This window comes from Syngnathus leptorhynchus, chromosome 2 (genome assembly GCF_054491065.1).
Source record: "Syngnathus leptorhynchus isolate UIUO chromosome 2, UIUO_Slep, whole genome shotgun sequence".
NCBI lineage: Eukaryota > Metazoa > Chordata > Actinopteri > Syngnathiformes > Syngnathidae > Syngnathus > Syngnathus leptorhynchus.
Window position 1 is genome coordinate 14,301,005 of NC_141196.1, and position 26,784 is coordinate 14,327,788.

The 26,784-nt window shown below is 39.2% G+C and overlaps 1 protein-coding gene across 1 annotated transcript in view; it reads left to right on the top strand.

Moving 5' to 3' along the window:
• Positions 1–26,784, top strand: part of col23a1b (collagen type XXIII alpha 1 chain b) — a 93,438-nt gene that overhangs the window by 60,676 nt on the left and 5,978 nt on the right. The window contains exons 3-23 of the mRNA XM_085906373.1: positions 5,443–5,487; positions 6,732–6,739; positions 7,704–7,730; positions 13,070–13,096; positions 13,186–13,212; positions 15,590–15,616; positions 16,284–16,310; positions 20,656–20,730; positions 21,466–21,582; positions 23,164–23,190; positions 23,331–23,357; positions 23,471–23,524; positions 23,620–23,679; positions 23,775–23,819; positions 24,128–24,205; positions 24,456–24,479; positions 25,333–25,377; positions 25,542–25,586; positions 25,659–25,739; positions 25,990–26,043; positions 26,265–26,330. Coding sequence (XP_085762499.1) covers positions 5,443–5,487; positions 6,732–6,739; positions 7,704–7,730; positions 13,070–13,096; positions 13,186–13,212; positions 15,590–15,616; positions 16,284–16,310; positions 20,656–20,730; positions 21,466–21,582; positions 23,164–23,190; positions 23,331–23,357; positions 23,471–23,524; positions 23,620–23,679; positions 23,775–23,819; positions 24,128–24,205; positions 24,456–24,479; positions 25,333–25,377; positions 25,542–25,586; positions 25,659–25,739; positions 25,990–26,043; positions 26,265–26,330 — 986 coding nt within the window. The remainder of the gene's footprint in view (positions 1–5,442; positions 5,488–6,731; positions 6,740–7,703; positions 7,731–13,069; positions 13,097–13,185; positions 13,213–15,589; positions 15,617–16,283; positions 16,311–20,655; positions 20,731–21,465; positions 21,583–23,163; positions 23,191–23,330; positions 23,358–23,470; positions 23,525–23,619; positions 23,680–23,774; positions 23,820–24,127; positions 24,206–24,455; positions 24,480–25,332; positions 25,378–25,541; positions 25,587–25,658; positions 25,740–25,989; positions 26,044–26,264; positions 26,331–26,784) is intronic.

The following is a 26,784-nucleotide window of genomic DNA, read 5'->3' on the forward strand; positions in this document are numbered from 1 at the left end:
GAATGTGTGAATTGTGGAATGCCCAATGGTATACAGATCATTTACAAATGTGCTATTCTAGTTAGCTTTCTATAAATGATGGCTGCGTAACAGCAGATCCTTTTTGTGTTAAATTCATTGGTGAGTTCTATTTCTAGTTTAAGGGAAAAAAAACAAAGGCCAATGTGACAGTGGTTTTCTTAGTTTTTTTCCGATCATTAGCAGCGAGCAGAACTGTTTGTTAGCTTTCATCTTAGTTTCCCGTGCAAACAGGTCTTCAATGACAAACTTCAATTGTATTCAAAGCCCAGTTTGATGTGTCACTGATGATTCAACTCGTGTTTTATATCCTGAGAGCTGTATTATTGAGTCTGAGTAATGGTAAGAGTGACTCTCTAAACATTCCTGTTTGGCATTCCCTGTTTGTGTTTAAATACTGAAAAAATAGCGACATATTTTTAGCAGGTGGTAACACAAGCAATATCATCCCAAAAGTTGGTGTGTGACAGCTAGATGGGGCCGGATTTATCTGAATCTGATTCCTCCAATTGAGATCGTCAGAACTGTAAGAAAAAGTACATGATCAACAATCAACTGCTTTTTCTACCCCTGAAGCTAAACTTTTGGACCTCAGAAAACATTATTGTCAATATCATGTGTACTATGTCTCCACTCTGCATCCATTGCAGTCTGGTCATCCTGGAAGAGGAATCCTCCCATCTGTGGTCTCTTCTCAAGGTTTCTCATTTCCCCTAGTAGGAGTTTTGAGTTTTTCCTTGCCCTCCTGGGAGTTTAAGTAGAAATAAGATGGAGACAAGATCTGACAAGCCCACATTTACAGAAACAAATTATTACAGAATCTCACAGCTAATCACATTAAAGAATCTACATCTACTCAAGTGTCTGTATTCAGTTCAGTTTTATTTGTCGGAGCCTCTTTCTAATGTGCGCTCTGTGTGCTTTGTAAGGCATGTTAACCTGTGTGTTTGTTTATTCATTTTGAGGACTAGATTTAACACCCGTAGGCTTTTCGAGGCTCTTGCAACAGAGGAGGTACCACTCCCAACCTTAACTTGTCTGCAAACATAACACCCGTTCCACCCAAATATTGGAACAAAGACAAACAGATCTTATCAGTACATTTTGAGCCATTATGATGGCAAACCATATTTTAGAGAGAGAGATATGAGAAGCCATCAAGAATCATCCAAAATCAGAGGTTTCCACAAGAACTGAAAAAATGAAGAGGGCACATTTATCAAGACATGAAGAGCAATGTAGCACTGTTTTAAGTAGAGATGCATGACATACCAAGGGCCAAGAGTTGATGTTGCCGTTACATCTTTGACTTCAGATGAATGTCTTTTTTTTTAAATCAAATATTGTTCAAAAGCACAAAGTTTAATTGCACATTGTATGAGTGTCACTTAAATGTTACACTTGTGGGAGTGTAGTAATATAGTATGACAGGCTGCTAAAATGGTATCAGGTGATGTAGTATTGGAGCATTTTTATGAGTACAGATATAAAGAATGAGCACCAAAAGCAATGGGAACTTAATGACAAAAAACAGTATCCACAAAATCAATTCAAGGGTGTGTGAATAAACATTAACTGATCATTTTAGTGTGCGGAAAAGTTCTCAGTACAGAAAAACAACATAAGATAATAAGTATCCTTTATCCACCAATATCATAGCCTTCAAAATAGATGATTCAGAGATGTCATGCCATCCATCAGGGAAACTATTCCAGCTGTCTTTGTACAAGAGGCGGATCGCACTGAATTCCAGTAATTCAAAGACGCTATTTTCATTATTAAAAGACAGTGAATCTTTCAATATGGTGCTTTAAGGCATCACACAATCAGCTCAAAGTATTGTCCTGTGTGTCTGGCCTTTCCCAAGCAGATCACACTGGAACAGTTCCAGAGTGATATTGTGGAAAACTCCTTCGATTGATTTGCGTATCAATCTGGCCCTTGCCAGGTTAAACATGTTCTATATCGTGTGAAAAAAACAAGCTTGTTCAGCACACATACAAACTCACCAACGAGAACAGCATCAACAAACACACATCGTAATTGAGAAGATATTTATTTGAACACGTGTGTGATTTACCGGCGGCTGAAAATGGTTTGTTTATCTGGGTTTAGCTTATTTCGAGCATTATCACGCAAAGGAATTCTTTTCAAGACATGTCCTGCACTGACCATCACAAGGGCTCAGAAGATAGATTTGGTCCGTGTTTCCCTTTTATCAGGTTTATGCTTTTTTGGGTTTAAGCCTTTTTTGTGTGCATTTACTCCCATGCAGTCCCTAGACACAATGCTGAAAAAGAATTGAAGCAGAAACAAACAGCATAACGGCACCATTAATGTCAGGGTCATGTAATCCAGTGGTTCATAATTAACATTTAAATAAAAAAATGCAACCACCCAAGACCATTTTTTTGCATCACAGACTGGTTTAGTCAAGTGCGTGCTTGGCACTGACAACAAAGTGATTTAACATTTTATTAACTTACATCTTTTTTTTTTCCATTGATTTCAAACATTTGTTGTTGTTGTTGTTATAGCATTAAGACCGTTGATTGTTTTGGCTGTGTCGTCCAAACGGGCCTTCGCCTCACGTTAAGCGTGACACGCGAGAACCAACACGCAGGCTTTCAGCACCAGTTCAACACAAACCACCTGTTGGACTTGCACAACACATCAACAAAGCAGACCTGCACAGCGCCACGGTTTCTTGCACACCCGCACACCAAAGTATAAACACATTAAGTTCTCCAAAGTGCTCACACATTCTGTCACAGAAATTACCCGCCGAAGAAGCCCAAATGATTCCAGACATGATGAGCGTTTTCTTGATGGGGCTAACGGGATAATCTAGCATTGATATACTCCTTACAGCTAAACAGCTCTGTGGTTTTGCACAGCACATATGTTAGCGGATTGCAATAATAATAAAATCTCCCCTGACAAAACATGTTGATCATAACGGTCATAAAACATCTTTGACATTTGCTGTCAAAAATAAAAGAGGACCTATAATTTTCTTATTACACACCCAGCGCATGTGTAGAGCATCCATTTCCAATATAATATTTCTCACTGAGAGGTTAAGTAAGCACCCGTAGTGTTCCCAGGAAAAAAAATACAAATCTTTTTGAATAAAACATCTTTTCCATCAACAGGTTAAATTCTCTTAAGTAAGCACCCGTAGTGTTCCCAGGAAAAAAAATAAAAAAATCTTTTTGAATAAAACATCTTTTCCATCAACAGGTTAAATTCTCAAGCATATTTTTCATTTCTTTGCCTCATTGACTGACATAAAACTAATATTGATCCATTATATGAGCAATTAGAACCTTAAATAAAGTTGCTTACAGTGAACATAAGCTTCTGCTCTTTACTCAAAATAGAATTAAAAATTTTAAAGACAAGGTTGAATTTAAAATGACAATTTATGTACAGAAAAAAAACACTATTACCCCTAAATGCTGAGGACGTATTCCATAAAAGGTGATTGTGTTCAAAACTTTAGTGATTATTTATTGTGCCAGAACTAATGGTAAACAGCATTATATTTATTTTCTGCTTCTTTCCCATTCCTCAAGTATGATTGTATTTCGTATAAATTAATATTAATACATTGAAACTGAATTAAAAGCATGATATTGAACATTGAAATCATTCTCACTGGGTGCCGATGTAGAAGAACTTGAGTGAGTAAGCAGTTAAGTTGGAGTTCAGTTGAGATTGTGCCCACAAAGTAAATTATTTCACCAAGTCGTGTTTGACCCCAAGAGAAATTCACGTTGTCTGAGATGATGAGTCACCCAGCACTCCTGTGTGACTCACCTCCATTTTTAATTGTTTACATCCACAGCGTGTCTTTCCTTCCTGAGTTTTTATTAGAAGGGAAGTTGGACAAATACTAGGAAAGTTTGACAGATCAGGTGATGTTATGTCAGCTATTTGGATTCATGCGAACACGTATAGAAAGTGATAGTAGATGATCTGAAATAACATTGGGGGTTCAATAATTAAAGGCTTTTATCTTTTTCTCTGCCTTAGTTGTTTTGACAACACATGAAATTGTCAGAATGGTCGGGTAATATTAGTTGTAGGTTTGTTTTTCAAGATATAGTGTTTATTTCATGATGTACTTTTTCTACTTTTTGGGTTTATTAGTTTGAGCAGATATGTGAGATATTAGTTTTTGTTTTGTTTACAGTCTTTTCACTGAATTGCGGAGAATGATTTTTTGGGAAGAGTAATTAATCAGAAACATTGTTCCTGTGTACGCGTATGTATTTGCGTGTTCATTTGAATCTCTATTCTTCTCAATTATTGCACACAATGTGAGTTATAAGTGGGGAAAATCGGGGCACTCCTACACTTAGTTACTTGGCAACACTTTGTTTGCAATAACATCACATCACAGTAGCTTATTTAAAGCAAGCTGTGAAATGATTGTGCAATCCCACAATTGATAGTCACTTTTTGTTGTTTTCAAGACACACTTCCTGCTAGTATTAAAGTGCTGATAGAGAAATTACTGCTGATCGCTTGCATTTACCAGAGAACAAATTGAATACTCTAAACATTACACTGATTGACTTGTGTAGTCCTGAATCATTGCATATCAAGACACAGATCCTGGCATGGATCCATGTGCTAGTTTTCTCAGATATCAAGCCTCAAGCACACAAACAGTCTAAAAGGGCTGCATGACCTTCTATTTGGCTGCTGGGCCATAGCCCACTGAGAGGAGTGTAGCAAGCAACATTAGAGGTTCATTTTTTTATTATTATGAATTATATCAAATGTAGTTGGGATTCCCAAAATAGACATGCAGATGCATTTTAATTGCCTGTATAGGGCTATCCGCCTTCGGTGCAAAATGCAAGAATATTCCACTAAAGCAGTGGTCCATGAATTGCTTCTTAGTTATAATATAACCAGTTGAAAACCCCTGTGATAGGTCAACTGAAGTGCTAGAGGTTGACGTAAACCGGTAGTGGTGTAGGAATGATTTACGAGCATGTAGCAGCATGAAGTCCGGGATTCTATAAATTAAGCGTCTCACTGACCACATCACATCCTCCACTCCACGCCTTTTAACATTCAGATTCAGCAAGAAGCCAAAGCTGCGAGGTTTGACAAAGCTGACCGCCCTCCAAAGAAAGTACAGAAACATGCCCGAGGTCCTATCTTGTTCCGAACACAACATTTTTTGTTTTCTCATTTTGTATATAAGGTTTGAGCGTACGTCTTTGTCGCTCATCCATCTAATGTTGACACATAACGTGCGGTTGGCTGCGTGTGATTGGCGCACAGCGGATGCCAGACACCACATGACCGCCTGCAGAGAGACAACAAGCGAGGCTCACTTGTTCTCTACTCGAGCATTCTGTGCCGATTTGGGGAATTTATTGCTCTATCTGTGTGTTTTCGCAGGGCCTCCCGGAAAGCGTGGAAGGATGGGAAGAAGAGGTGAACCGGGTAAGTGAAGCCCACAACCTGTTTTGTTTCTTGTCTTGCCCTTCCTGTTGCATGTCACCAACTCGCTCCATCACGCACTCAGTGACTGGAAGAGTCGTGTAAGAGTCGTGAAAAGCCCGCGGCCTGGCGGGTCAGGCCTTCAGGCTTAAGTTGGCCCATCTTCTCGTGTAAACCTGGCCCATGTGGTAGCACTAACACTGTCCAGATGTCACTGAGCACTAGCAGCTGCTCAAGACCAGTGAGTGCCAACATCTCTGCTGCATGATTTGGAATGATAAACCCTGATATGCCGTTCAACCACCAGTTTGATATCTGGATGGTCGTAGCTGTGTCACCACTTTCCTCATTAAACTTTGAGTTCAGTATCATAATGCTGCAACTTTGTCTTAGAAATAGGAGTATAGGAAATGGGAAACTGTGATTCACGGACTATTTACTTGAGATTTAATAGATCGCGGGACTTTCTGTATGGTTTGTTCTATTTACGTCTGCTCTTTACTCCTTTCACCTTCTACCTCTTAAATATGTACCACTCGAGTTCCTGTTTTTGCCATTGGTGTCAAGTTTAAGGTTAAGGTTGCTTTCACTGCATTGCTTTTTGACTCTGCATGTTTGTTTAATGTCTGGCCCAGGAGGTCCTTGTCCTACCGTCTAGACACAAGCAGTCCTAATTGACTTGGTCTCCATGCCTCATAAACTCCAACGCCACTCACCCCTCCTTTTTTATTCATCATGTTTCTAAAATGCTGTTTCTCTTCAGTCAACCAGGAAAAGAAATGACAGCTCATGTAGATTTGGGCAGCTTTCGTGTAATATTTGGTTACTAGATATTTTAAAATTGTTTTCCTCATCCCCATCCTATGCATTGGTCAAGTACCCCATCGAATCAGGAGAGAGAAAAAAAATACTGGGCCCATCCCTGTTCTTGAGGTGTATTTATTTAATTTGCAGATCTAAAGACCTCACTTTGAGAACCACAATAGTGATAATTCATAAACCAGGACTGAAATGCATTCTCTCCCATCAAAGTCCTGACCTGACTTCACAACCCAATGCAACCCATTAAAATGATCCAGATGTGTGTTTATCATAACAGCTTTACCACAAGCTCCTTTGGCAGCCGATCTCATGAACTTGTTTTGTAGCATGTTTAGGTGCCCGATTGTAAACAAACCACAATTTATGTTCAGCCAACAGAGACGTGCACATGATTTCCTAATGTCTGTTTTTTGTCTCTGTTGCAGGGCCTCCTGTAAGTAAATTTCCATCTCACCCAGTAAGGTAGTATTGAAGTTAACTGTGAAGGGTGATGGCATGGAACATGTAAAATTCATATTCAGTGAATGTGTTTGCTGTGTAAAATATGCTAAACATCACAAAACATGTTGCACATCTGCACCCACACAAGTGGACCACCAATGGAAGTGTGTGCATGAGTGTGTGTTAGGGTCAGCAAATAAGTTATTCTTCCCTGAGGGCTCATATATCATTTTTACACACACCATTCATGTTCTTACCGGACACAACCGCTGTCTTCCGGTTGGAGATTCAAAGACTCAAAATTCCCATTACCTGCAACACATCATTGTGGTGTTGAGGCTTTGTAAGACTGAAGTAAACAAAATACTTCTCAGTGTTGCCTTTGTTTTCACTGAGCACATGACAAATAAACATCTTGAATCTTGATTAGGATATCAACAAGATTCAAACAGAGTCGGTGGCGACCCTCTCGAGTAGAGTTTGCATGTTTTCCTTGCATGGGCCCATGAAGGTAAACTCATGCCAAAGCCAAAAAGTAACACAACAAGAAAGTAACATAACATATCATAATTGGCCTCATGAACTTACCCAAAGTGCCAGTAAAGAGGTTACAATTGTAAAAAACTTTTTCCTAAAGTATGCTACAGTGGAACTTCTGAGGACGAATATAATCTGTTGCAGCATCTGATTTGTTGTGAAACATTTCTTCCTTTTGAAAGTAGAACTGTAGCGATCATAGAATCTGTACCTGCGAGTAACATTTGTGACATTCTCACGCAAGTGTAAAAGTGTAACCTCAGTGGCATCAGACTTGAGAGGGTCCACCCTATCAGTTCCTACATTCACAGTGCAAATAGATCTAAATCCTCATTTTCATTCAAATTATTCTGAAAATTGTCTGCATCCCTGTTCTAACCTGTTTCAATGCTTCATCCTCTAATCTCTAACCTCACCAGGGCAAGGCGGGACGGGATGGATACCCGGTAAATTGGATTTGTTCTCTAGCCTGTCACTCCTCTCTTGACCCAATCATGAGCTCTTTTAAACCTCCTCTGGATCTCCCCCCCCCACTATTTTCCTTATTTATTTGCTTTTTATAGCCCTGTATTCCGACTGTGCTGTCCCCCCATCTCATATGACTTTCAACACGTAATTCATCCTGCCTTGCAATATTTGAATGCAAACACATTACGTTACAAGGTGTCTTTTGACATGTTCATTGTGGAAAAAGAAGAATGGGAAGACCCTACCTACAGTACATAATAGATTCATTTGCTTTCACAAGAAAGTTATAGGGACAGACTTATCTTTAAGTGGTTCCAAGTCTTCTTGGGGCCCCTAAACCTGTCGTTAAAATTGATTCTAAAATATGTATTTTATTTGAAGCAACTGCTATTATTTCATAACTAATTCACACACTTTATAAAAAAATATATATATCATAATTGTTTAGACTTCTCCCCCTTATTTCCTTCCCATGCAATAGACTATTTCATATTGTTAGGGCACAGTCGAGGCCCCTCAAATGGCTAAATATGCCACTTCAGTTTTTGCACGATCCTAAAAAGCATCATGGATATAGGCATCAACATCTTATGAACTTGCACTTAGGGCATTTTTTTTTATTTAAAAATTATTGATTTTTTTTCCATACACTATATTGCAGCTTTACCAACAGCTGGGAGTCGAGTTTTGTGCTCATGTGGTGTGTACTAGTTTTCATTCATAATTTTTACCGCGGTAGTAAGATTTTGAGCAGTGCTTATGTCTTTTAAGGCCTTTTGAGCATTTATTTGATATCCTAATAGTGTGTTGAATTGTCCTACCAGTGAGGACAATCTAGTGTACGGACCTTAGGCTGAATAGCAAGGATATTGAATAAATGTTCCAACTGCTTTCCATACGAACACAATGTTGTTGTAATTAAAAGATGATTAATTTATAGAGAGCTCCGCTTGTGGACCATTGTGCGCAGCACAGAATAAGCAGTGGGGTGCATGGATGGCCATGATGAGATGAAACGGTTCTCAGTTCTGTTGCTTATTTGCGGTTTCAACATCATCCAATTGCTGTCGGAACACTTCGATATACACTCGCCATGAGTGAGTTCAGGTTTTATAAGCAGATTGATTCATCACAACTGGCTGTCTATCCAGTGTTTTAGTGCAGGCGGGAGTAGGTCAATTCAGCTCGGATTATGCGAGACAACCTGTCTAGCGTCTGGCCACAACGGTTGACTGCACACAGTTATCGTACTTGTGTTACCTGGTGTGTTGCTCTGCGTGTCGTCTGATTGGCAATTTTGGGAAGTAGATGCCCCGAGGGCTTTGTAGGGGTTTTCTCCTAGTCCGAGTCCCAGTCTGACTGGCAATGCAGTCAACCTGACAGGAAATGCCTGTTGCTAATTACATACAGTTGGAGTAAAGTCACAAAGTGTGTGAAACATTTGTTTGCGTTTGTCTGTGGCTCAATTTGTCTTTGTTCAACGTCTTAATCAAAACTTAAAACAGTTGAAAAGTGATTTTAACATTGACATAATAAGGCAAAGTGGAGACATGTCTCAGTAAAATGCAGTGCAGAAATGCAAGGGTTAGATGATTGTAGGGAGGGAGGGATGAAGATTTTCTGCAGTTATTTGCTTACGCAAGGGCAGAAAAAAATTGAAACGGAGTCAGCATAACATTTTATCTTGAAAAATACGTAATTACTTATTCAAATCCGAATCAATTGCACTTTTTCAAAAAAAGATATCATGAAAATGTAGTAATATTATGTATAAAATGTAATGTACTGTAGTTTAGTAGTCATATATATTTTTTAATAATGTATGCCTGAACCCCCTTAACAGACTATTTGTGGTGTTGTCACGCTATGTCCAGCATTTACTGAACTTCGACTGAAATTCTTATGTGCATGTTGGTGGTCAAGTATCTTAAATGTGTCACAATCGTTAGTACATGCACCTCTTCCTTCAAATTGGTTGTAACAGTTAATGCCATCCTTTATGTGACTCCAGTTATGTGCATACGTGATCATGTGTGTTGATTCTTCATGTCCGAGGCCATATTTCTTCCTCATTAATCACCGCTGAGAGGCTTGAGACTTCCTGCTGTCAAAAAATCGACATCTAGCAGACTGACAGGACTCTGTAAGATGGAAACCACACACCAAATGATTGCAATTGATATGCGCAGTCACCACCGGGGTCAGCGTGTTTATACAACAATGCCAGTTTGTGACCGACAGCTTGGGCGTGGGCCTCCATTGTTGGGGCGCTCTTGGCTGCTGAATGCACATTAAAGCCAGACGGTCAGCCAACAACATGCCAGTCACCATTATGTTCCAAGTACACTCTGCTGTGCTGTCCATTTAATAGGTCAATGTCATGTTGCACAAATTGTGGCCATGTTCTACAGCTTTAAGTGCTGTTGTTGTGGAAACTTAAGTTGTTGAGTGAGAGGAGCACATACAGTAAGATAACATGGAGAGGAAATGAGCCCTTGTTTGAGTCTCACATCATGGCGCCTTTGGAGCTTCATGTGTGGACCGCAGCATAATGTTCAGTGGAGACGCTTGTTCTGATGCGTAGACCAACTTTTTTAAGGCGCATTCTCAACAATTACACCCCACTGACTAATTGGGGGTCTGCACTGTTGGCAGCGTAGTAAAGACGGTGAGGACTCCTCTTGCACTGTTTCATTGGGGCTAACATTCACAAACATGTGACCACTTGTGGCCAAGTTAGTTTCCAGAAAAGTCTTTAATGTCCATAAAAGAAGTGGGAATGCTGACCATTCATGGAAAGCTATAAGATAGACATACAAAAAGCTTAAATTTCCTTCCTCCCTTTTTTTTAAAGTTCTTAACATTAATGACCGCTTCTCGGTAGTCATTTATTAGTTTCCCCTTGTTTTATTTCATTATACAGGATGTTGCTGATGCGGTATTAAGGAGAGAATTGCACACTATACAGTACATCCAAATTTGTTATTATTGGTATTATATGGTAGAACTGCACCATTGTACTTTCCAAAAATAGCATATTGTTAAATGATTGCCCCTGATCTGTCAATTTCAGATCATCATTATTTTAATCAAAGCAGAATCTTTCATACAGTAAGTTTATGGCTATATGCTGTGGCCTGTGATTTTTTTTATAATCAACCACACATTCCATTGTATTTCATTCCAGAATATGTATTACATCTGTCTTGGTGTTATAACTAGTATGCAAGTATACACACTGTGCATTTTAAATAAACATCTTGTGTTGGACGGTAGCACTGAGTGATTACAGACCATTATACGTTTGGGACTAGGAGTAATTGGGATTTTGCCTTCATACGTCACTACAATGAATTCAAGATGTGACTCATGACTGGATGAATTATGGAATGTGCCATTAATTCTTGGTTGCAGATTTAATTAAAGAATTGGATTCAAATTCTTTGCAGTCCATTGTCCAGATCACCAAATTCTTTTCTCCTTTGATAGGTTTCGCCAGGTTTTCTCTACTGCCACCTTCACTTGTTTCAACCATGTTTGACACATGATGTGGTATGGTATGCATTGGATCAGGAACCATGCCTTTCCTTCTGCATACTTTTCACATCGCATCATCATTGGTTTCCGCTCAAAGAATCTGATTCCAGAACATGGGTTGATCTTGATGCAGATCTTCTTCAATACTCATGAACCTGTGTTTGTTGTAAAACTTTTCATTCACATCTCCACATTGCTTGTGAGATAAAGAGAAGGATTTTGCTTCAGAAGAAAAAGACACTTCCATTCTTCCTCTTTTCCTCCTATATTTCTATTGATAGTACCCATGAGTGTGATAAAGTAGAGGCCATGCTTATGTAAACTATTCAAGGCCAGATGGTGATGGTCAATGATGGATTCCAGTTTGCTTGAGTTTAACGTATGACCCAAGGGAGCCTGTAAAAACAGTTAGCTTAACATTGTGTCTGCTTGTTAAAGGAGGGAAGCCTGTGTTGGGCATTTAAGTGTTTTCGGAAAGTTTGATCCAACTTCATGTTCAAGTGGTCTTTAAGGCTTTTGAACTGTAGAGGCCCTTCAGTGACTGCTTTGCTTTTCTTCCCTTTTTTTTAAACACAGGTTAATATGATGGACAACTTTCACTGCTGTTTTTTCACTTTCATGGGTTTTGACATATAACGTGCCACTTACATGCCTTTAGTGATTTTTTTTCTCATTCTTGTTCTCGTACTACAAACAGATGCACACTAATTTGATATGGCCCTGTCCGATTTTGTGGTAATTAAAACAGATGGACTTGATAAGTGCAGTGTCACTCCAAATTGTGCTTTTTTCTTAACATCACAATTTATTAATCACTCAAACGCATCATGTGAGCAGGAAAAATTAACCTCGCAATTCTGAGAGTTACATTGCAAAATGTAACGAACAATAATAATTATAATAATAATAATAATAATAATAATAATAATAATGCGTTCATTGTTGCAATCGCAATAAATCATCAGACAACTACCCGGAAGCATTGTAAAATTCAAGTCAAGTTTATTTGTATAGCCCTAAATCACAAGTCATGCATTCATGCAATTGTCATGCATTCTTGCATTCATGCATTCATTCAACTGTCACTCTGGTTCAAATGAATGGGGCAGGATAGATTACTTATTTTAAGCCTTATTTTTTTATCTTGAGCCTTTTCGTCTGTTTTTCTCCTCATCTGATGTGCCTGCTTTTATTGTATTCCAATTATTGTATATTGAGTATGTGTAATTTATCTAACATCTAATGATAGCAGTCATACCATTCCCTATTCTCAACAAGGGATGGCCCTTTGATTAAGTTTCTTTTTTTTTCCATATTAGAATCAAAATGTTCTTAACTCCTGTTTGTTGCCAGTGTCCTACTAAGCAGAATAATGCTGCCTCACTGTAGCCAAGTAGTACACTCCATTTGATGTTTCAAGACACAATCAAAAGGCAATTCCACACAATTGTCAAAAAGCTTAATGATCTATTAATTGATTTTTACACCCATCCTTATACTTAACCTGACATTTTTGTTTGGCTGAAGTGTTGAACAATTTTGCTCAACTGATCACATAGGCAACACAAACACTGTAAAAATTTGTTCCAAAATATGTTAGTCATAACTTTATGTGCAGGGAATATCTTATTGTGACAGCTTACCGTTTTGAGCGTTAACACCTTTTGCCCCTCTAAAGAATGAATAAGCATTCTTTCCTAAAATGTAAAACTTTTCTAACAACCATCACATCTTCCCCAAATGTGTGTTTTATTCATTCTCTTTATCGGCCTCCTAACAGGGTCCACTTGGCCTGGATGGTAAACCAGTAAGTAGACCATAAATCACAAATACAGAACATGCTTCAAGTCTGCATTAGGCATGGTTGAACTCTAACTGTGTTTTAACTCCTTTCAGGGAATACCGGGTCTCAAGGGAAACCAGGTAGTGTGTTCACACAGACACACACACAGACACACACCACACAACACCTGTCGTCTTGTTCTTGGCTCACGTCAGTGGCTGTCATTTGCACCAAAGGAATTCCCTTTTTTGGAGCAATGCCTCCATGTGGGTGTTTGGTCTGGAACCTCATCAGTCACTTTCACTGCTCCTAAGAGAATGTTTCAAGTTCAGTAAACCACTGACAGTAGCCATCTTGTTTTTTGTACTACCGCCTAAGTCGTCGAGAGATTGGAGGGACGGGGCTGGATTTGGTCAAGGTCAACTGCAACAAGTGGTGAAAGCCTCATTGCACAGCTCTGAGTGCCATTCATCAAACTTTCCCTGAAATGCTGCCCCACTCTGGGACACCCTTTGGTGTTGCGTGGAAACCAAGTGAAGCACAGCAATTAGGTGACACACTCGTGGGAAAATGAGTGAAACATTTTGCATCAGGGGACATTGAAGGCCCCCTGACCTCTGACTTTTCATCTGGTCAAATGTTAAAAGAACAACTTCCTCTCCAAGCACCATTATTGAGCTATTTTGGGCATGTTGGTCTTAAGAGGGACAAGAGAAATCTTATTTGAAATCATGGCTACATAATAATAAATGGTGAAAAAATGTCAGCACCAATCACTTCAACAATCCAGCAAATTGCAAAATATGTTTTAACACGTGTCTACATAGTATGAACAATAACCTAAGCATATACATATATGTACGTACATGCAAGCCTATTTCAGGTAAGAGCAATGCCATTATTTCTGTACGTGTTGATTCGTTCTCCTTTATTGTGAGAGCGACTTAATATTACAGAAAGATTCATTCCCACATCTTGTCAACAGGCAACTGGTATGGGATAGTCTAATTCAGTGGTGATTGCTCTGAGACTGCAAGGGAAGCTCAGTTTCCCTCAGAAGCCCCGCCCCCCAAATGAAAATAAAGTAGTGAAATGCATACTGATATATGTACATTTCATTGACTAAATATGCTTTAGAATAGCGTCATTTTTTTTGTTCAGAATCAGCTCACAGGTAACTGACATGAGTTCTTCTCATTCATGCTTCCAATTTAAATTCAATTTGAATTAAGAATTTACTCACGCGCTCTTGTGTGGCTCATTTTGGATAAATTAATTTTTCAAAACCCTACATGCCTTTCTTTGATGCAGTAAATCCCAATTTCTGCCACCAAAAATGACAATGAAGGTGTTATGCGGGAAGGAATAACAATGGTAGAAACGTCAGGAGAGCATGTGTTGCTGGATGATAATAGCCTTAGGAGTCTCTCACTGGAAAAACTGAATAAAACGTTTCAATTACATTATTGAACTCGTGTTCACATATACGTGTTTAAGGTCATATTTCTCAAGAGGATCAAGCGTGAGAAACATTCAGTTTAAAGATTGACATTCCTGGCCATATTAAACGAATCTGACACAATGTTTAATTATTTAATAGCTCACACTTGTTGAAGTTATTTATTTTACAAATCAACTTGTCAGAAACCGGCATTTTTGATAGACAGGTGCCCTCCCTCGTCTGATGTCCTGGTCATGAACTCAAACTAAAAAAAGAAAGGGTCTCAATTATTGTATCCTACTGGGATACGTTCAAGATTTTCTCGTATGCGAGGCAGAGGCTCAGTTTCGTTTGCGTAAAAGCCTTGCAGTAAAATATATTTCAGAACACAATTAAGGTTTGAATTTAAAGTTAAGGAAGGTAGATTAATTGAGATGGGTTTCTTTTCATGTTTTTTTTTTTTTTAAACCTCTGTCTTTCTCCCACATTCCAAAAATATGCACATCAGGTTAATTAAAGACTCAAAGTTTGCATCTGTATGATTGTTCGTCTGTCAGTGCCCAATGACTGGTTGGCAAACCACAACCCTAAAGAGGACAAATGCTTTAGAAAACGGACATCATTAACCTATTTCTCAATGATCAGGAAACTGATTATTCCATTGTTTTAGCCATCACTAATTAAAAAAAAAAAGTTTGAAATATGTTCGTTGTACAGACCGTGGGAAACAGAGTAGCCGCCATGTACTGTGAGAAGGTTCAAATCCTGCCTAATTTTGATCAATCCACTCTTTCTCATGACAATGAGTTTCTTGAAATTCATTGACAGACTGATTTTTTTTTCTCCACTTTAATCTCACCAAGACAATGGATCTCAAAAATGATTCTTGAAAGATGCTGCGTCAAGACGTAATATCTTCCCATGGTGAAACTGTTTGAAACAAGAAGCATCACTCATTGCCTTAGCTTGACATTTGATGAAATGCTCTCAAGTGCCATTGTCGGATACATGTTGCTTGTCTGATCGATGATTTATCTTGACCATCTGTCTCCACTTATCTCCTCCCCTCACCACAGGGACCAGCGGGGCCCAAGGGAGAAAAGGTATGTTTCACTCCGGTCTGACAGTAACTAAGCGTTTTTTGCATGTATCTCACATTGATTATCAGACACCACCATGATTGCAAAGAACCGTTTGGATGTTTTCTCTTTCGTCTTAACATGTTCACATTCATTGGGCATCCATCAAAGGAGGCAAATATTACATGTGAGAGCTCATGTGTCTCGACACATTCTCACGTCAGGGCACTTAACAGGTTTACAGACCTCGATGATAGCCAGATGTTTTTTCCCGCTCTCTGAACCACTGGCCAAGCCGAAGACAATTATGAGCGATGCAAGAGCTGGCAGAGGGGCATGCATGGGAGGATATTTCAAAATTACATCCGTCTAGCTTTTAATCCTAAACTTTGACTTGATAAACTCATGCGCAAAGTACAACACAATTGAAACAGCATCTGTCAAGGTCTGATAGCAGCAAATTGCAAACGTCACATGATGCTAAAGTTTGGAAAATCAGCACCCTTCATTTATTTCATGCTCGGTGATGAGAGTCTCCAATTTGTCAGCAGAGAACTTCAGATGATTTCAACTGGAACAACATCCAGCACTACATTACCTTCTTTATATACTGTTTCGCCAAACTGCATTGCATATGCATTGCATTGCATTCCCCTGTACAAAAGTATAATACTTTTTTTTCTGTTTCCAGGGTGATCAAGGAGACATTGGGCCAAGGGTAAGACACTATTCAACTGTTGCATAGAGATTTACACACAAATGTCATACAAAATCAGACAAAAGGCATTTTTCCAGAATTTTTGAACAGTCAGAGCCATCTAAACTAATCAGGGCATTGCACAAGAAAGTCAAATTCTTGCTCAGCTGTTTAGGCTCTGGTTGGTTAAAACCTCAATCATGGATGAGCCTGAAGGCCTTTTGGATCGAAATGTATTTGTCAACATAACCTTATGCGGCTGCAATTGCCCCCCTTTCGCAATAAAATGGAATCGAACAATCACTATGCTTAAATTATTTCCCGCAGTTCCTATATGCTTTTTAATTCAAGCTTTGTGTAAATAGAAGATCAGATAGCCGCTTGGCTGACTATTTGATGGTATTACGCCCCACTCGTAACAAGGTGAACAAACATTCTAAAATACTTATCTGTAATCATCTTGTCCAATCTCTTATGACAATTTAGCAATTTAGAAGAAACATGGCGTGGCGGGCACTTTGGCCTGACCTGTTCACACAAAGGCTGACGTAATGAATTTATCAAGCCATTATAAAGCTGAAGTTTTTGGTTTTTATGAATACTAAAAGTATCATATTAAGAACTCAAGGTATTGTATGTAAAGTCAACCAAAAGTTTGAACAAATCGTTTTCTCCAAAGAGTGAAAATCCAAACTCAAACAAGACAAACTAACAGACCATCACAAAGTGGAAACTAAAGACCATCTTTGAATGGGGTCACACCAACCACAACAACATCGTGTTAACATTCCGGCCTCAGTTCTCAAAAGTCACGTGGACAGTTTTACATGACAACTCTTCATCAAACATCACTAAAGTAAAATAAAGGTGTGCCTGTGTGTGAAATGATTGAACAAATGGCAACTTTACCAAGTCCTACTTCCGGCAGTCTTCTGCGAGCAACTTTAACATGAGTGTTTTTGATGACAACATATTTTCCTTTTTGAGATGCAATCAGGCAAACAGTTTTTTCTCAACCAAATAAATTACACAAAAGCAAAGCAAGGACATGTGTTTACCTTCTACATTTCCTTCTGGAACATCACCAACACTCATCTGGCTTCCCAGATGAAGTTTAAAATGTCCTCATTATCTAACCATGATAGTTGAGAAATTATGATACAGCATAAATACAGACTAGCCACAAAAGACAAAACAATAGTTGTGGGTGCGCCAAAGTTGCCATCTAGTCTCAAACCAAAGTGTTTTTACATTCTGAAATGACTTAGCTTTGTAGTGTATCTGCTCCATGTTGTCAGTCTGGCCTTTTCATGTGATAGCATTCCACCCACCATGACATAATGTAATTATCTTCATGCAGTGTGGTTTTAAAAAAATAACCCCCCTGTGCTTTACCCAGTGGATTCTTTGATGGCCTCACGTACTCGATTAATGCAGAATGTTTGCCCTTGTTGTGCCTAGAATATCAGGCTATGAAAATAAAAGAGGGGATTACCCTTTGAGGTAATTGTGCAATATTTGGGGTTCAAGCGCATGGAGCCAAACTGCTTATTTTGGCTTTACACTTTCTGTTTCAACACATAGGCACTGCACACATTGGAGCAAAAGCCACCCACACATTTACTAATTCCTTTATAACTTTAAAATAATACTTAAAATGTGTTTAAAATAATACCTAGCTATCTGTATGCGTAATATTTCCATTGGTCTGGACTAGAAAATAATTTTTGAATCTTTGAATAAGTACAGCAGCCCCAAAAGAAGCTTGTTTCAGAACAAACAATTCATTGCTTAGATTCACAGTGGATTGGTTTCCAACTTGAATTTCACGTCTTTTCCCCCAAGCATCAACTAAAACATTTACAGTTACACCCACACTTACTCATAGCCTTGCCAAATCTTGGCCCTATGTGTTTGATTTGTATTTATTGGCTAGGAATGACAAGAGAAAGAGGCAATGTTTATAAAATGTAATTAATTGATGTTCAACTTTTTTTTTGTAACATTTTAAAAAATCTTACTGCTACCAATGTTATATTTTTCAGCATTTTAGATATAAATGTATATTCATACTGAGGACTACCGTAATTTCTGGACTATAAGCCGCTACATTTTGCACAAGCTTTGAACTTATTGTCTTCATGTAGTGACGATAAGATACAGGCTTATAGTCCAGTGCAGCTCATCCATGGATTTTTCATTATTTTGTAAGAGGATTAGTTTTGTTAATACAGGTAACAGAAATGAAGACATTTCATTTTATTTAAAACACCTGCTTTTTGTAGTCTGATGCGGTTTATACATATATGAAAAATACAGGATTTTCCCCTCATTTTAGCTGGTGCAGCCTTTATTCAGGTGCGTCTTATGGTCCAGAAATTATGTTAATTGTATAATCAGTCTGACTTTGCCTGACTGGTCGTGGTCAAAATATAGACAGAAACACAGGAATGAGGACGATGCCCACCTCTGATAATTTTCAGCTAAATTAAATTACACCCATTGCAGTTGCACAGTGGTTATTTTCCTGCCATATCAACAATGTGGCCTCTTTCACCTCTGAACTATTTTAAGAGGCAAAGAGAAAATTTGCAAAACGGGAAATGACAATGAATCTCGGTCAACGTTTCACTTCCTATCAATCGATCATTTTGAGTGCCTTTGTCAAGTGTCTTGAGAACTAATGACAATTGCAGGATAACGGCGCCATTAAAACATAATCAGATGTCCTGAAAGCACCGGCAAGCCCGCACTAAAGGTCATGTGCAGTGCAGGAATAAATCCGCCTGCCTTCATAGCGTCCACTGCATATGGAGGAGATTGTCACTGCATGTTTAGGTTACTTTCAGTTGAGTTGAAAAACGACACGCCATATTCCAGTTTCATCCTCGACCAAAGCATTCCTTTACCCCCCACGGAGTACACGGCACGTTGGTTTAATGTCTTACTATCGAGCTATGGTCTGTTGAAAATGAGGGATAGGAGAAGCCCAATGTGAAACAGATACTTATAAAGCATGTAAGGAAAATGTGTGTGAGCTGCATCGCCAAAAGAACACATTATAGGCTACAGACAGGAAAATGGGGAAAGGTTTAAAAAATGGAAAAAATGTCAGATTGCCTTGCACTCTCCACAGCCCTTTAATAGAAACCTGATGAAGATGACGCGTCTTGTCATCTTGCGGTTCATCTTTTAGACAATCTTAGAGCTTCACTTCATCCTCCTTTATATTTCGTGGACATCTAAAAGGAACGCAAGCAGGGAAGCTTAACTAGTGCTCTTCATTTGTTGTTTGGTTGGTTGGCCTCCTTCAAATTGAAGCTTAGTGCAGTTGAATAAATACAGAAAATGTGATAGCAACCATTTGAGAAAAATCAGACAAGCATTTCTCCAACTCCAAAGATTTATCGACTGTTGGAGCGGAACGTCCAGTCTCAAAACCGAGTCCATACATATTGAGCCACTTATTTTCCAATGATATTTTTATACATTTCAGACAACAAATGATGATGCACAACGCAAACAACAATTCTGTAGCCACTTTTTGCAATGCAGAATTAATCAATTATAATAATTCTGTAACTGCTCCAAATTTCTGGAGTAAAAAAAATGTCTCGTAGTTGTTTCGAATGTTTGATGTTCCTCCAATGTTGTCTGAAATTTCACACTACAAACAAGCGGTCTCAAATTTCAATGATACCAAATGGCTAAATAAAGGCTAACTAAAAATAAATCAATTCTGCCACTCACACTAACTAGTTGTGTTGAATCACAAACTAGAAGCTGAATCAGGATTTTTCTTTTTTTATTGATATGATGGGCCAGGTAAGTCAATAAATAGTACATATGGTATGTCTTCACCATTTGCAGATGATGTCTGCGCCAAGCTGAACATGACTATTTTGTACATTCTGTAATGTCCTTCTCCTCGCCACATCCAAGGTGCTCACCTGTCACTTCCTCTTCTCAGGGTCCACCTAACTACAACACATTTGCAGGACTGCACAGTAATCAGATTCTCACTGTCAAGGTTTGTCCTTAGCAGTGAACTCTTGTTTGCCTCCCACCGGCCGTGCCGTCTGTCGGGGTGCTGATCTGTCTCTATGTCGGTCGGGAAAGGAGAACCATCCACCCTGAGAGAGTTCTCTTGCTCTTGCCTTGGGTTTGCTGATCACCTCGCTCTTATTCCCACAGCTGTTCTGCTTCCAGAATCTCTCCCAACGCAAATTTCCACACTGATTTGTCTTTTTATTCCTACCTCCCGTCTCTGTTGCTGTTTCTCTACCTTTAACTTTATGACTTTTTCTTCTTCTTCTTCTTCCTTTGTCCTTCTCTGCATTGGCTGCATCTAATGCTCCTTCTGTAGATGGTCTATCCAAGATTCGATCATGGCTTTCTCTCTGGTGACCAGTCCAGCACCTTTCAGAGACGTTTTCTGAAGGTATACCACAACTAAGGCATGTGTGCTCTTTTAACATTTAAACTAAACTATTTCATGCCATTTTAATCACCTCTGCACTTTTCTTTTCCTTAATGCTCAAATTGAATGCTGTTCTGTTTTTAAATCTTTGATTCTAGTTCACACAAATCCTGCACGTTATTGAATAAACGTAAATTTCTACATCAGTTATCAGTCAAGTCAATTTTATTGATATAGGCCTGAATCACAAACATGTGTCAAAGGGCTTCAATGGCCACAGTTGACAATTATTTGACATTCCCTGATCTTAACTCCCAGGGTAAATAAGATAAATAAGCTTGTTAAATGTTCATGATAATCAGTATACTTTTGGGGTTTTTGTATTCCACACTTATCATGAACTTTCATATTAGACATGTTGAAATCACAGATTTACTTTAAATAAGGGATTTGATAGCAATCTTGACTCAAAGCTGAAGTTAGCTAAAAAGCAGCGGGCCCTATTCCGCTCTTTTAAAACATTCATTCTTGCTAATGCTTCCAAGTCTATGTTATAGCATAGAGAACAATAGCCAGACCTGTCTGTCAACTTAAGCAATGCAAGGCCAGCATTGATATTGAAAGTACTTATTGTTTTTTTCACATACTGGTGATCGTTGCTTATTAGGCATTTTGCTTTCATGTGGGGAGCCCAATTTATGTCCCAAGTGTTTCAGTTTTGTCCTTTTAATTCCTCATTCTTCTGTATCTCATCAGGGCGACCAAGGGCAGGCTGGACCTGCCGGCCCGCCTGGCCCCCCAGGTCCCTCAGGTCCCAGAGGCCCCCCTGGCAACACTGGCAAAGATGGACCTCGTGGACCACCAGGAGAGCCGGTAAGAGCCTTTGCTTCGATTTCATGTGACCATCTTACAAGTTACACCTGATGCTTTCACTGTGTAAATTGAAAGTGAGCATCATCTAAAATATATAAGGCTGTTGTTATTGGCTCTCATTCTTGAATTGTCCAGTCACTGAGTACAGTCAAGGGAGAGATTGGTAACAAGTGTCCTCCAAGTGAGCTCTCCTGGCTCCATCTGTTTTATATACTACAGCAGCCACAAGTTTCTTGTGCCCATGATAGCATCCAGCCCAGATTCTAGGATCCTGTCTGAGGAATCCGTATGGCACTCCTGTCTTGAGTTCTCTGGTAGTTTGCCTGCCCCACCAAACAATAGCTGTGCCTCTCGCCCGAGGCCGTTTATGTTTTCCAAGATAACTTTCCCACAGCTCAGCTGTGTAGAGACACAGTGGCAACAAAGCTGTGGTTAAAGGATGGAAGACGGAATCGTTTTGGTTTACTCGAAGGAATGACTACTACATAGTATGTTCCCCGTGAGTGGCACAGGAGCACTTAGGGACTGCGTAGGTGTGTTGACAATAAGACCGTGAGTGTAAACAGACAAGTAATAGAGAAGGTCCCTTGACATAGACAATCAACTTTCCATGCTGATTAAAGGAATTGCAAAACCCCAAGCTGTGAAACAAAATTTGCTGTCACAGGGGGGCTTCACCATGTTGTGTGCAGATGTCTGCTTTCAGAATTTTCTGCAAACCAGTCTGACCCATTGCGCTCGATCCTGTCAGATATGTCATGTGATATTTGATGGCTGGAAACAAGATGAATATTATTATTTTTATTTATTTTTAACAAAATGTACAAAATGAGTTTCTTGCAGGTGGCTTATAACTTAGTATAGTAGAATACCTCTCATTCTGTAGGGGCTTTAAACATGAATTTAGTAGGTTATTTTTAGCCTTTAAATAGCATATGTATGTATGTGTGGGGCAAGTGCGCTCTGCAACATTTTGAGTTGGCATTGGCAAGCTCATAAGATGCTCTGCCATGCACGACTTCATAACAGATGTTGAGCAGCTCAAACAGCCAACCGGCCCTCACAAATTGGTGTGTTTACTTAAAGCGAGCCTAATTGCTGCAAGAAATGGGATATGGCGGTGAGCATTTGCATTATAGCTGTTCTATCTCATTCCTCATTTTACACAATTTTATTTTAACGTCCACGACGTTGCAGTTTTTCTCAATACTAAATGAAAATATGTTATGTGCATAACAGTTGACTGAAAAATGGAATGATAACCATCAAGACATTTTGGGGCTAGAAAGGGCCTCCAATGTTTTCCTGAACTTAACTGGTGCGGTGATATCCCATTGGTCTGAGCACTCCACCGCAAATTGTGTTTCAATTGTCCAGCTGCTTTTAAATCCTCTGAAGGTCATCGTTTAACATTCATCAGTCCCCATTAATGGGACACTGGTGGATTGATGCTCCATTTATCATTAACAGTATCCTGCACTTGCAATTCGGCGTTGTTTTCCTTGTTGAATACTGCTATCTAGTGGCCGTGTTCGACCGGTCCAAGGGACTCGTTCTAATTCTTTTCCTGTGTGCCTTTAGGGTTTTCAAGGTCGTGATGGCATTGAGGTGAATATAGATCACATTTTTTCGTTTTTGTTTGACTCTTATGCAAACTCATTTTTATTGCTGCCTTGTGATCATTTTTATTTGCCTTAACACTGAACGAAAAAAATTGAAACCTTTTTGGTGTAATATTTCTGCTTTAGGGACCTCAAGGATTGCCCGGGAAGTCGGTAAGTCTAATACTGACTTGCACATTTGGATATTACGTGTCCGTTCCTCTTTACCTGCATTGTGCAAGTGATTAAGAAAAATGAACACTGAATTGGGTATTTTTCACTCTCAGGGAGAAGATGGGGAACCTGGATATCCTGGACCACAGGGTCCTCCAGGACAAAAGGTACCTAGATCAAGAGATATTGTATATTTTTTTCCCACATTTTTTTCCCTTGGCATATGCTGGACCACATATGGGATTTCCTGTGTATGAAATAGGGCGCGCCGGGAATGGGAGAAAAAGGCGAGCGGGGCATGGATGGACTGCCAGGATTAAAAGTAAGATATTCAAGCAAAGGGTTAATTCCAAACATTAGAATTATATTTGCTTTATGTGTTTTGTGTGCATTTAACAATATCTTTGTCCCACACAGGGAGATAAAGGAGAAGTAGGAGAACAAGGCCTACAAGGACACATGGTGAGTGTATCACCCAAAAGTAGTTTACCAACCGTCTTCAACATGAGATCAAAATTGCTCATTTGGTTCTCCTTGAGGACCTACACTCATTAAAAGCCATCCTTTATGCCAGAACTGGAAACCTTTGCGGCAAGTACTGAAAATGGGAAAGAACCGCTTGGCTCTCCAACTACCATCATTATTCACATTAAAACAATTGAATGTATTTGTCACTGTATATTATTTTGTCTGTCTACTGTCTCTGCGTGTATATATATATATACAATATTTATATGTATCTATGTGTATCATTTTTAATATTTTTCTAGGGTTATCCTGGTGAAAAGGGCAGTTCAGGCTCCTCTGACATCATTGACTTCAATGGCAAGCTTCTTGATGCGTTCCAGGTGAGAACAACATGCTATCAATTTGGTGATACAATGAAACTAACAAAATCAAACACCCCAGAAATAATGCAATTTGAAAGTCATTCAAGTGAAGTTTATTTCTACTGCCTTTAATCTCAGAAACCTCTCAAAAGGCTTCCATTGACTTTACATTGATTCCATTTTGAGTGTCATGATGTCATTACATATCAAAGACAACTGAAATGAAAAAAGCAAGATGGTCATGCTGCATGATATCTTTGTTTCACAGGCCATCAACACAATCAGTGTTTCGGTAATCTGCAACTGTTTTTGCATGGGCGTTGGTGGTGTCAGCAGTGACTAACACACACGCTGAACAAGCCTGAAATACTTAACGCTGTATTAAATGTCATTCTTGACACCATATTGGAAAAGCTTTCATTAAGAACTTGTCTGCTGCCCATGTGGGAAGAGCTACGAAGCTCATATCCATTAGAGCTAAGATCACCAAAGCATGCTCATGCGGAAACATCAACAGCATTTGTCACGTTGACTTAGAGTGTGCTTTCATGCCATCTGGTGCCTCACAATATATCAAGCAGCATGGTGTTTCTGTGTGTTTGAACATCACTTCCCTCTCGACACACTCAAGGCAGACTGAGCAAACCGCGCCTCTTGCTACACACTAATACTGCCGTGGAGTGTGTATTTCATTTAAAAATTGTTTCATTTTAAAAAGGCATCATATGGTTTCATCCTAAATGCTAATGAGGTTGGAATTTAAAGTTATGTTGAACAGCATTGTAATAATATACTGAGGCTTTCTAATATTTGTGTTGCCTTTTTATATTCCGTGATAATAAATAAAAACATTGTTTGAATCAACTTGATGATGCTCTGCAACATTTCAACCACAATCAGATGAGATAACCTCTATCAGTCTCCACTTAAAGATCATGTTAAGTGGATGTCTTCTGATTGAGTATACTCAGTGTTGGGTCTAGTAAGTGTAATATACATACTTACAGTATAGTATTCTGTAGTATGGTTTTTTTTTTATAGCTACTGGCTGCAGCTAGGCATTCTACCATTAACCAGCTTACAAGTTTACATGGCAGAGAAGGTTTGGTCAAAAGCATAACACAATTTTGCTGTTGTTTCACTAGGGCCCACCTGGACCACCTGGCCCCCCAGGTCTTCAAGGAGAAAAGGTAGAGCAATAATGATGATAATAATCATGATACAATCATAATCACAATTTCATCATAGTCATCATAATCATAATTTATACTCAATTACATGCTGCTAGGTTTGTTGAGGGGTGACTTTACTTTAGGCCATAATCATTAAGAGGTTGTTGGGTTTTTTTTTCCAGGGAGAGCTTGGTTTACCTGGTACCGCTGGAATGGATGGGGAGAAGGTACAGAAAAGAAAGTCAAGAAATCTGTTGTTTTTGCTTGTTCACCAAATATGTATACTTTTTTTCCACCAGGGATCTAAAGGTGATGTGGGAGAAATTGGACCACAAGGTGAAAGAGGAGAAAAGGGAGAGATGGGCCTTTCTGGTCCCACGGTAAGTTGTGAGAAAATACACTTACTAGTCAGTTCTTTTGGTACAGCAGCTCAATCGACTGAAATCCAATATAAGAACTACTCTGTATCGCCAAATCTGTCGTTAAAAACATGTAAAGCTCCCTTTTGATTGACATAGCCAGAAAGTTAGTCATTAAACAATATGTTTGCGTTGATTGTTGGTATTTGCTCTGTATTGTTCACACTGAGAGATGTTTTGGTTCAAGTTCATCTTGGGCTTTGCCACACAGGGCATGGATGGACAGAAAGGAGAGAAAGGTGACTGCAGACTGGATGACAACCTGGTCAGTGGACCGCGCACGGTCATTTTTTTTCCCCTCTTTCAGTCTTGACCATTGTTTTTTTTAATAATGTATCCTAAGTCATTCCCGAAAAAGTTGAACATAAAAGCTTCAGTTGTCAAAATAAGGCTTAACTTGCATTCACAGAACGATGAGGCAGAAATCTAAATGATGACTATTATTTTATTTTTACACAATGCTCCTTTGATTTTTATTGGCACAAGGTTCAAATGATTTCACAGCCAGGCCCACCAGGTCCACCAGGAGTTCCTGGATCACCTGGATCCATGGTGAGTGCTCTTATCATTATTTGCAAGCAGCAAAAGATTGAAGCAATTATAGATCAAGTCAAGTCAAGTCAAGTTTATTTGTATAGCCCTAAATCACAAGCAGTCTCAAAGGGCTTCACATAGACAATCAATTGACAATAATTCTCAAAGCATCCCCTGATCTTAGGCTCCCAAAAGGGCAAGGAAAAACTCAAAAAACCCCTACAAGGGGAAAAATGAGAAACCTTGAGAAGGGACCACAGATGGAAGGATCCCCCTTTCAGGATCACCAGGCTGCAATGGATGCAAAGAGGGCACATAAAATACATCATATGGAAACCAAAAAGTGGATGCCCAGGCCAAAGCCAAGAGCTGTCGGAGGTGCCTTCGATTGTCCTGGCAGTGTCCTCCAGGAGGGTATTCCACTGCAGTTCCCTCATGGTGAATTGGTCCACGAGAATCTAGATAGCCATCG